We start from the raw sequence: 12,149 nt of genomic DNA, 5'->3' as shown, positions 1-12,149 counted from the left end.
TTTAATCATAAAAATCTGCAATAACAGACTGTAAACAAGTCTTAACACATAGGCCTACTTTATCACTGCAGTTTACAGACAGTTTTAAGAAATGACAGCAAGCAATTTTATCATTCAGCTAGCCTGCTAGCTTAGCAGGTAGTTAGCCTTAAAACAAGCTTCTTGAAGTCCTATGTGAACAAAAATGGAGTGTGATATGAGGCCAGCAGTTAATGTAAGGCTGCTCCCAAACCAGCGATTTAGCAAAACAAAAACTTTTCTTTCCTGTTATGATGTGAAGTACTATTTGTGTATGATGATTAGCGCCACACTGAAAACACAATAGCAGCTGCAGCATATCAGCAAGCTTCCAAATATTATCTCGCCAAGCGCAACATGTGTTGTAACCAGGGACTGAGTCACCAAGACCTCCATAATGACCTGCAATCAGACTTTAATGTCACCTGTTTTGCATGGCATCTGTTTGCTATGTCCCTGACGGTAGTGACCCCAAAGTGACAAGCCCAAGTTACTTCTTGGAATGAGCCAAACCAGGCTTTTGGATGCAGGCCCCGCCATTTGGCACTTATCTACTCGCTCCACTCCCAAGTGGACCCCTACTGAGGCCATGTTTTCTTCTATTTAGACCAACCAAGAGCTTATTCCAAGATACCGTAGCATGAATTTTTCTAGAGTGTACAATTCATCCTGTGATCCCATGTGACAGCAGTTCATTTTAGGTTACATCCCTAGCTAAGACCAGTACTCATTTCCAGCTGGCTGGACTGTGAAAACACAAATGTGACCACACCTGGAATCAAACCCCAGTCTTTAAGTTGGTAGTGCAACTTCTATACCATTGAGTCACCTGCTATTCAGGGCAAAGTTACTACAAAATTCCAGTATTTTGCCATTCACTAGGCATTATTTTTGGGGGGTTGCCCAATGAAAGTGTCGCTTTGTAGGTTTTCCAAGCACATCAGCTGAGAGAAGACCTTGCTGGATAATATTCCAACACTTTTCATCATGACAAGTTCATCAGCATCAACTGACAAATGGACAAACAAATGGATGGAATTACAGATCACCAAACAAATCACCAAAACCTAAACTCCAATGCTGCCACATCATCTCAGAAGAGCTACAACACAAAAAAGACAACCAGGCTTCACTGCATAGCAAACCCCCCTCTTAATACCCAAGATAGGACAAATAAACTCCCCTCCCAAGGCAATAACAAACACAACTTCTTTCATCCACTCCCAAAGCTGCACACTGGGATTTGTCTGGAAGCCAAGTCGAGCCAGTGAGTTAACATTGGCAGCGGCCACAGTTCCACTTCCATGATGCTTACGTCTTCATTCTGACTCAACTCAAATTACTTTTATTGCAGTCAAAATCTTGACAGGGTGACAGTGTGGATGGATGACTGTGAAGTATTGTTTCAGCTATGTGGAAGGCAGAATTGTGTATATTTTTGTCTGCACACCCTGCAGTAAGAAAATGAGAAAACATGGGGGAAAATTGTGGGGGAACCAGCTTTTTCCCCAAAAAAGGACTGTGAGAATTCCTAATTACACACAGATTTATAAGGCAGTAGACATCTAATCATGCAAGAATTTTATCAGCACTTTTTAAAATTTAAACAATTATATAATATTCGTATACAATCAGTGTGTGCATTGGCAGAGCTGTCCACGAGTCAAACCTTTGGCGTCCACCCTGGAGACACTTTAATTAGATTTTGTGTTGTGTTTCTTAGGTTGCATTTCTGACATCTTACTTGCATCAGTGTTATCCTCATGGGCATCTTTTCCTCGCATCTTTGTTGCTCACACTTAAGCAGTGAGCTCACGAACAGAGAAAAATAAATAAGGTGCATGAAAACAAAATGAGGCGTCATCCGAAAACATTCCGAAAACATGCCCAGGCCATTTCTGATGACAGCAGCACAGATTTGTAATGGGTTTACTACATATACAGACCTAAAATAGATCTCAAAACCCAACACTTCTCTCTCTGATCCCTCATTTTTACCATAATTGTGCATTTTGGACATGTATAATCGACACGAGATACTTAATAAGGCAGAGCGAACTGTTTGCAGAAGACAGAAAACAAATATGTTGGGAAAAAATAGAGCTATATGACAGCCGCATGTGGTCATCATCTTTGACAAATTTCCGAAGGAATGCAATTTAACAAATATAAAACGTTACGCCATATTCAGATTTAGCCTTGCGTGCAAGAAGCAAGTCAGCGCTTAAATCCAGCAAAGGCAAAACTGACACAACACACAAATCTCAATTTCAAACTGCACTTTGACTTGTATGAACACCAAAAAAAAAAAAAAAAAATTAAACAACACACAGCGATGATGCACATGCAACTCTCAAATATGTAAATGTTGACTGTGTCCAGGTAGGAGTCATGTAGGTATCACCCACCTCTGCTGCTGTGGGCACTGGGGGGTCCCGACAGCACTATTCCAGCGATGAAGCCCACAAGGAGAAGGACCAGGAAGTTTTGCAACTGCTGCATCAGCATCTTCATCTCCGCCGATGAGTCTCAGGTGCAACAAGCTGACTCACAACAGGAGTTCTTTACGATGGCTGCAGTTTGTAGTGTAGCTACAGGTGGGTTCTTTCTGCGGTAGCTGGACTACTTCTCTGAGCTTGTGGTTCTCAGGACTAGTGCAGCTCACCGGACTGGGATTTTGGACACAGCCTGTTCCATCTATACCTCTATAATAGAGGGAGGAGACAGAAAAGAAGCCAGACACACCTACTCCCCCATACCCTCCCACATAGTTCTTCATCCCTCTGCTGCTTTCTTTCTCTGGAAAGAGCAGTGACCTCGTTCTCCCTCTCTTCACTCCCCTCGTTTGCTATTTTTTTTCTGAGGGGTTCTGTTTAATCTGGCTTTTCCACACAACCAGCCTCATGTTATCTTTTGATGCTTTGTTTGTTTGTTTGTTTCCCATCTTCTTCTTCCTCCTCTTTATTGTGTTCTCACTGCCTGTATAGGTTGGTAATCAGAGTGCTGACATTTCAGCTTTCAATCATTTATTTGCAGCTGCATGAATGTGTACAGATTAGCCAACTTGGTCTTATTCCAAGAAACATTTGGGATATTTCGTTGTTATTGGACATAAAAAGTTTGGCGAGTCTGCGCTGGAATATGCAATGATTTTCGCTTCCAACATTGTCAAAAATCCGTGTGAAACCGCTGTGAATATCACTATTACTTAACCACAACTCTTACCCTAAAGCCCCCAGCACACAACCTCAGACATTCATCACATGATAACTATTGGATACTTTGGCAAAGCCCCCAGAAACAGAGTATTTTAGTCCGGCTGTGCTCACTTTGTGAGAGGAAAGGTCTGTTCTCATATAAGCCTTTGTATTAAAAATACGAGTTGCTACCATCGGGCCGGCGTTTCAGAGTCCCCCATTGCAGACTGAATAGATATAGGAACTCTTTTGTTCCTATATCAATCATAGCCCTTAACAAATATCATAATAAACACCGCTAACAATCAGGCACATTAGGAGGTTTTAGTACTTGTATGTTTTTTTTTTATTTATTTTTATTCTTTATTTATGTATTTATTTATTTATTGTTATGAACTGTTTATGTCTTGTTCTGTATCTTTGTATGGGTCATGATTTTTGAGAAGTCCAAGACAAATTTCCCCATGGGGACATTAAAAGTATATATCTATCTATCTATCTAAATGATTGCAAGTTTGGCATTTTTCTCATACTTGTGATCCATTTTTCATTTTTGCAGATGCCTTATAGTAAGAAAGTAAGACTCATCGGCTGCTCCCTTGTTTGCACTCGGGGTGGCCACAGTAAATCCAGAGTGGATCTGCATGTTGAATTGGCAGATGTCTTATCTCCTGCAGAAAAAAAAATAGTGTAAAGTTCAATATGTGGCTGGAAGAAAAACAACTGCGTGATTTTCGCATCCAATCAGTATCAGAGCCGGAAAGGTTCAAATGTTTTCAGGCAAATCCCTTCAGTTTGGATGAATAACATGGATTGATTTTGACTCTTCAACAAAAGGAATGTCGAATGCACTACATCGTACTAGGAGTTTTGTGCAGCTTTGTGGTTAGCACTGCTACGTCACAGAGATAAGGTTCTGGGTTTGAATCCAACCTGTTCCTTTGTTTGTGGAGTTTACATGTTCGTCCTATGTTTGCGTGGGTTCCCTCCACATGCTTTGGCTTCCTCCTACAGCCAAAAACGCGCAGGTTAGTTGAATTGTTGACTTTAAATTGTCTGTCTCCTCACCTGGGACCAATTTCCCATGCGAGGTCCTACTAAGAGCTGATGCTCCAGACAATACAGCTACCAGGATCACTGGAGCTCACAAACCCCTCCACTATGATAAGATATGATATGATGGTGTTGATGCAGGGAGGGGACAAGGTCGTGGATACAAGAGATAGAAATGAGGTTCCTTCATTGGGTACCTGGGTTAAAGTCAGGGATGGGGGGGGGTGAGGAGCTTGAATATCCCAGAGGGATTCAGAGTAGAGCCGCTGCTTCTTCACATTGAAGGGTGAGGTGGTTTGCATCTGATCAGGAACCTCCCTGGTTGTCTACCTAGGGAGGTCTTCCCAGGCATGTTCAACTGGGAGGAAGGCCAGGGGTTAAGACGCAGGACAAGATGGAGGTTTTACATTCCCCAGATGGCTTGGGAAGACTTTGGGATCCCCTAGAAAGCATTAGAGGGCTTGACTGAGGAGAGGGAAGTGTAGGCTGAGCTGCTTCGTCTGCTGCCACTGCGACCCAGAACCGGATAAGGCACAGAAAATAAATGAATGACTGTAGGATGTGAGTGACAGTGCGATTATGTTCCTCCATGTGGCCAGTCTAAGATGTTCTTCACCTTTTGTCCAGTGATCATTGAGATAGTCGCCAGCCCCCATGACGCTCAAGACAACTAAGCAGGTTCAGAAAATGAATGAATTAATGAATTACATGGCAATAATCCTAATCCTAAACAAATGATACTTGTTATGTTTTGGCAAATTGGACTGAGAACACAGATTTGGCCCAAATCTTTGGCTCGCATATGTTTAAATAGTTGCATCCACCAAGGAAGCTACAGCATGCTTTCATTCTCGTCTGATTGTTGCACAGTTCTGTTTGTTTGTGAGGCCGATATCCACCAATCCTCTCCAGAGAGGATCAGGGGCCAGCTTTGAATTCTGATTCATCCTTCTTTTGCATGGAATGATGGACCATTCTTGACATTTTGATCAAATTCTAAAAACAAATACACTGATCTTGATTAAATTAGACATATATTAGGATCTGGATCTGCTGAAAGACAAACCTGCTACAGTGTCATAAAATGGGGCTCCCAACATGCCATAATGCCATTAAACCTTTAAAAAAAGAAAACCGTTTGGAGAGTTTTGCCCTCTAAATGCCTTCATAGTTTTATTTGTTTTCACATTTTGTGACATTAACAGAGAACACACATTAAATAACAGACTCAACTCAACTCTACCTTTATTTCTAAAGCACATTTAAAACAACAGCAGCTGACCAAAGTGCTGTACATAATTAAAAAATAGGCACCAAGTTACCCCAAATTGTAAATAAATGAATTAAAAACAACAATAAAATTACAATGTGCATAAAATAAAGAGTAAAAAGATAATAAAATTAGAATATGCATAAAATAAAGAGTAAAAAGATAACAATAAATTACAACATGCATAAAATAAAGAGTAAAAAGTAGTAGGAAATAATTTTATTTTATTTTATTTTATTTACATAGCGCCAAATCACAACAACGTATAAGTAAGGTCTAACCTTACAACCCCTAGAGCAGTGGTGTCCAAACTGTTCCAGAAAGGGCCGAAAGGGTGCAGGTTTTCTTTGCAGCCACTGACTCCAGCAGGTGATTTCACTGATTAACATGGGGACAATGGAGCATGAGACTGGCAGGAGAATCGGCACAATCGGGGATGGTACTGTATACGTTCTACAGTACTGTTGTAATGAAAAGGAAGCGCAGTCAAAAGGCGAAGCTTTCGATGTACTGGTCAATCTTCATTCTTGCTCTCACCTATAGTCACGAGGGTTGGATCGTGACCAAAGAACTAGACTGAAGGGTACAAACAGCCAAAATGGGCTTCCTCGGGAGTTCAGTCATTCAAGAGGCGCTCAGAGTAGAGCCGCTGCTCCTTTATATTGAAAGGAGCCAGCTGAGGTGGTTCAGCCATCTGGTAAGGATGCCCCCTGGGCACCTCCCTAGGGAGGTGTTCCAGGCATGACCAAATGGGAGGAGAACCTAGGAAAGACCCAGAACTAGGTGGAGAGTTATATCACCACTGGACTGGGAACGCCTCGGGATCCCCTAGTCAGAGGTGGTTAATGTGGCACGGGAAAGGCAAGTTTGGGGTCACCTACTGGAGCTGCTGCCCCCGCACCCCAATCTGGACAGGCAATTGAAGATGTATGTATGTATGTATATAACAGTAGATTGACATAGAAAAAACAGTATATTAACATTGAAAGACAGTAGATTAACATAAAAGACAGTAGATTAAACTAGAAAGAATCATAGATTAACATAAAAAATACAGTAGAGTAACATTGAAAAGACAGTAGATTAACATAAAAGACAGTAGATTAATCTAGAAAGGATAGTAGATTTACATAAAAAATACAGTATATTAACATAAAGACAGTAGATTAACATAAAAGACAGTAGATTAACCTAGAATGGATAGTAGATTTACATAAAAAAATACAGTCAATTAACACTGAAAAACAGTATATTAAGCTTGAGAGAGATTCTGTGAATCTTCATCAACTGTTCTGCATTCAGAAGCAACAGCAGAGTGTCTTCTTCATTATACTTATCAGAAAAATGTAACACTTTACTTGAAGGTATCATAATAGTGTCATGATACTGTCATAACTGGCACATGACACAGTTATGAAGGTGTCATAAACATTATGTCAATGTCATAGACATTTATGACTGCTGTCATTAAGTGTCATTCGGTATTTGTAATGACAAGTTCACAACTTGGAAAGACCAAAAAGGCCAAAGACAATTTCTGGTCATGTCACTTTGATTAAAGTCAAGTTTTTATAATCAAGACAACCCAAAAATGTCAACTGGAATGTTGGAAGAGGAATGTTGGAAGAAGAACAAGACAAATACCACCATGAACAAATGATTAAAAATATATTTTACTGAATCTTTAAAAAAGAAAAATCTAACAGTTTTTTAGATATGATTCTGTGGGTTAGACTTAAAGCAGCTTCTTACCGTGACGAGGAGAAAATGGGATGGAAGGTCGAGCTCCCGCAACAGGTTTCTGTAAGACCAAAAAAAAAGCAGATAAAGTTACTATTAATTTTGGAACAGATCACAAATCACATGACTTATTTTTAAATCCCCACTGAATTTTTTCCTCTCTTTTCTCCCCGTTATGTAACTCTGAGGCTTTTTATTCCATGTTGAATCCTTAAACTCCCAGGTGGGAAATTTGCTAAGTGAAGTTTCCGTGTGGAAGGCCCAGTGTTGTGGCAGCTTCTCAGCAGACACGAAGCCAGGACCACATGACAAAACACAAACCCAAAGCAGCCTTTCTCTTCTCATCACCATCTTATGTCACGCTCTGCACGTTAACCAGCCACAGATCATTGTGGGCTCGGACCGCTCTGGCTGCACCAGTGCTGTTTCCATTTTGCACTGGGATGGAAAACGGATGAGGCAAACGCTCCAGAGAAAAGAACACATGTTCTGATCTTCCAAATATACACACACCGGGAATGAAATATTTATTGAGACAAACAGAAGGAAGGGCAACCTGTACTTTAATTCCTGCCACCTGTTGAAGACCAACTCAGTTTATAAATATGTAAATAAAGGGTCATTTATGCCCCAGGATCTCCGGTGTTTTCCAGCATGTTAGTCACACCAGCTTAAAAGTTGCACCTGTTAAAATACAATAAAGCTCATATACGAGGTCTCTTAGATAATAAACCGACCCTTTTATTTTTTTTTTAACTATATGGATTTGAATGACATGCGATTACACCAATCATGCTTGAACCCTCGTGCGCATGCGTGAGTTTTTTCACGCGTGTCGGTGATGTCATTTCCCTGAGGGCAGGCCTTGAGTGAGATGTGGTCCTGCCCTCTCGGCTGAATTCCTTTTTTCACACGCTGCTCGAGACGGCGCGCGTTGCTTTATCAAAATTTTGACACTGGACACTATTCGAGAAATTAAGATGGTTTTCTGTGAAAAGTTTAACGGCTGATGAGAGATTATGGGGTGTTTCTGTCGGTGTAAGGACTTCCCACGGAGCGGGACGTCCTGCAGCGCTTCCAGGCGCTGTCGTCGGCCTGTTTCGAGCTTAAAACATCCTAATTTAAGGCTTAATTCACCCAGGACATCGTGAGAGAACAGAGAAGATTCAGAAGAGGCCGGCATGAGGAATTTATGCGGACATTCCACTGTTTAAGGACATTTTTTTAATGAAAGACGTACGCGCAAATTCGCCGAGTCGTTTCCGTGACGACTCGGCAAATCTGTGTGCGCTGTGACAGGAAAAACACCTCCGTGTTGAAAACCATTTGTAGAATTCAGGCGGCTTTTAATGGCTTTCAACAAGTGAGTAACTGAGAAATTGTTTAACAGCTTGGGCATGTTCCAACTTGCCCGTTAAGATTTCCAACGGAGGTGTTTTTCCTGCCGCGACCCCCCGCGGTCGGGTCCAGCCCGACATGCGACTCTGCCCGCACGTTCTTTCATTACAAAATGACCGTTAACAATGGAATGTCCGAATAAACTCCTCATGCTGACTTCTTCTGAAAGTTCTCTGTTCTCTGACGACTTACTGCGTCAACAGAGCCTGAAATGTGGAAGTTTTCAACTTGAAACGGCGAGACGCTGCCGCCTCGAAGCGCAGATCGCCGTCAGGCGCCGAGGACCGTCCTTAAAGCGACACTACCAGACCAAAATCTCTCATCAGCCGTTAAAATTTTTACCGAAAACCAGCTGAATTTATTGAATGGTGTCCACTCAGTTGTGCCTTACAGTTTTGAAAAAATTTTTATCAAACAAAGCAACAGTCTCTGAGCCATTCCTAAACAATGAAAAAATCGACAAGAGGGTGGACGATTCCTCACTCAAAGACTGCCCACAGGCGAATGACGTAACCGACAGGCGTGAAAAAACTCTCGCATGCCCACGAGGGTTCAAGCATGTCTGATGTAATCACACGTGATTCAAATCCATATGGTTTTTGAAAAAATAATAAGGTCGGATACTTTTCTAATAGACCTCGTACACTGCTGGGAACTAGTGCTTTCTGTGCTGTCAGTTCCAGTTCACGATTCTACTCTCTTTCTCTCTGGCTGAGGTGCTGTCACCAAAACTGGATCTGGGACCTGGGTTTTTGCTGGACCACTGGACGACTACACACCCACCCGAGACAGCTGGTTTGACTCACAGACTCCAAATGACAACAAAGTTATATTGATGAGTAAGCGACTGTATTTTATGCCAGAAATGAGGTCCAGTTTGTGAAAAGCACTATTTCTCTTTTATTTCGGGTTGTCTTATATATATATACGTGTTGCTTCTGTGATTTTAATGAATGAAATGAGGCAGCAGCTGATTCAAGCTCTGTTTGGTTATATGAGATATAACATGGCTCAGGCTGAAAGAAATACAGATAATTTACTCCTCCTCTGTTCCTTATAAAACCCATGTAACCTCTTAATTTTGGCCGGTTTGAAGGGTACAGCCGAGAAGCAACAGCACATTCTCTTAAAATTGGGACTTTTTAGAATCTGATCTGTTCTGGACTGTGTTTTGCATGTGGTTTCTGTCTACATTTTGTTCACCCTCTTGTTTTGGTGCTGGTTTTTGTATTGTTTTTTTGTTTTGTTTTTTTTATAGGCAAAAAAAGTATTTGGACAGCCTAAACCAGGCAGAGATGAAATAAGAAATTTACAGGGTTAGAAGATGTCAGAAAAAACTTACCGTATACAAAAAATAGCCAGTGAAAAACGCTAGGTGGCGCTATACTTCATAAAAATGTGTTAGCACTACTAATAACTTTTGATCCATGGGGTCAACCACAGGAAATTTTACTTACTTTATACAGCTGCGATTGGTGGAGTGAGCCCATTCTAACTATGTAGGCCATGTACATTCGCGCTTGGAATATTTTTTCGCAATATTACAAAATATGCTAAACTGGCCCACATGAGCTTGTCTCTGGATTTTTGATGTAGAAATGCCAGACTGGTGTTAAAACGTTCTCTGGTTGGCAAATCTCAATAATTGCATTACAAACCTTCAAATTTGTTGCTGTTTACAATTTTCATGGCATTGAGTTCACTTCTTGATGCATTTTCTCATTAATGGGATCACCGAAGGGCAGGAAATTGAGCAGGTATATGCATGGCCTCTGTTACAGTTCCAGTGCCAAACTTGGTGTAACTGCACCACTAGATGACATGTTTAATTTGAATTTCAAATGTACAAATTGCTCAAAATTTCATGTAGCTTTTCTGTGAGAGTCCTACAAGGTGTTGTTTTACTGTCAGAATAAAGATGATGATAAATCACCTCTTTAACAGCCAAATGCTGTCAAATTTTCCAGCTTCAACCAGAAACTGTTTATGGTGTGTAGAGCCAGTAAATGGCCAGCAAAAAATGCTAGGTGGCGCTATAAATAATAAAACTGCTTTAAAAAAAAAACAGCTTCAAATAAATTGTGATCTGTCTGAACATCTGAAACCTTTATACTGTTGCAGTCGGTAAATTAAGCTCTTTCCAGTGGTATAGGCCACGCCTCTTTGTGCCAGGATAGGCTTTTCCAATTTGCGAAATATGTAGAATAGGCTGGCACGAACCCGCCTCGGGATTTTTGATGCAAAAAAGCCAGATTGGTGTCAAAACTTTCTCTGAAGCGTGATTCTGAAATTCTGACAAATTTAGCCAAAAACCTTGATTTTTTTTTACTTTGTTTACGTTTCCTGACTTTGAGTTTGACCAGGTTTTCTCATTAGTGGCATTACCAAATGGCATGAAATTTAGCAGGTTGTTAGAACACACAATAACCTAACCATATACAGAAAATGCCCGTAAAAGCCGCTAGGTGGCGCTATAAATAATAAATATGTTTTGACAGAAACAACTTATAATAACGTGAAATTTCAGACAGCATAGAAAACTTATACTGTTGTGATCGGTGAAGTGAGCGATTTCAACTGGTATAGGCCACACCCATTTGTGCCTTGATACATTTTTGGCAAAATTCGGAAATATGCAAAATAGGCCAATGTGAACTCGTTTCTGGATTTTTGACACAGAAAGGCCAGATTGGTGTCAAAATGTTCTGTGCTTCATGACTCTGAGAAATTTGGCCAGAAACTTTGAAATGTTTTGCTCTGTTTACAGGTTTGTTTGTTTTTGTTTTTTTGGGGGGGGGGGGGGGTTGCTTTGAGTTTGACAAAATGCAAAGCTATTTACTTTATGATGTGTTTAATAAATGGGATAACCAATTGGGATGAAATTTGGCAGATGTATGGATGACTTCTGTTATAACCACAGTGCCAAATTTGGTAGAATTGTGCCAGTAGATGGTTCTGTAAAGCATATTTTTATGAATTTCAGAGCAATAACATGCTCTAAAAATCATGCAGATCTTGCCTGAGGCTTCTCTGTTGTCCCTGCTTGAGACTGGTCTGTATCTGTGATGACCAGGGGAAAGGGAGTGTGCTGGGACCCTTATATTTGCTTGGAAATCTAATTATTATTGTTATTATTATTATTATTATTATTATTATCAACAACAAATATGTGACTTTTCTGTATATAAGTCACAAGACCTCAGAAAACTAGTTTTAAAAAAGGTACTTATACTGCAGAAAATATATTTTTGCTTGAAATCCTGAGCGATGTGCTTTATAATAATAATAATAATAATAATAATAATAATAACAATTTTGCTCTAAACTGTTGCTGCAGACAAGTTGTGAGAAGAATGTGCCCAAAACATACCACAGGCTTGACAGGACGTGGTTTAAAAAGATTCTGAATGGCCTTTTCTGTAAATACAAGAACAAAAAAAAGTTGACATCAAGACAGTGGAACTAATACAAAG

At 40.4% G+C, this 12,149-nt stretch overlaps 1 protein-coding gene across 1 annotated transcript in view; it reads right to left on the bottom strand.

The window, feature by feature from the left end:
- The window catches only part of LOC117525329 (target of Nesh-SH3), a 113,981-nt gene that overhangs the window by 80,243 nt on the left and 21,589 nt on the right, over positions 1-12,149 (bottom strand). Inside the window, exons 6-7 of the mRNA XM_034187170.1 lie at positions 12,047-12,093; positions 7,291-7,339 (exon numbers count right to left, since the gene is read on the bottom strand). Of these exons, the coding sequence (XP_034043061.1) occupies positions 7,291-7,339; positions 12,047-12,093 (96 nt within the window). The remainder of the gene's footprint in view (positions 1-7,290; positions 7,340-12,046; positions 12,094-12,149) is intronic.

This window comes from Thalassophryne amazonica, chromosome 14, assembly GCF_902500255.1.
Source record: "Thalassophryne amazonica chromosome 14, fThaAma1.1, whole genome shotgun sequence".
Classification (NCBI taxonomy): domain Eukaryota; kingdom Metazoa; phylum Chordata; class Actinopteri; order Batrachoidiformes; family Batrachoididae; genus Thalassophryne; species Thalassophryne amazonica.
This window is presented reverse-complemented; position numbering and strand designations above follow the sequence as displayed.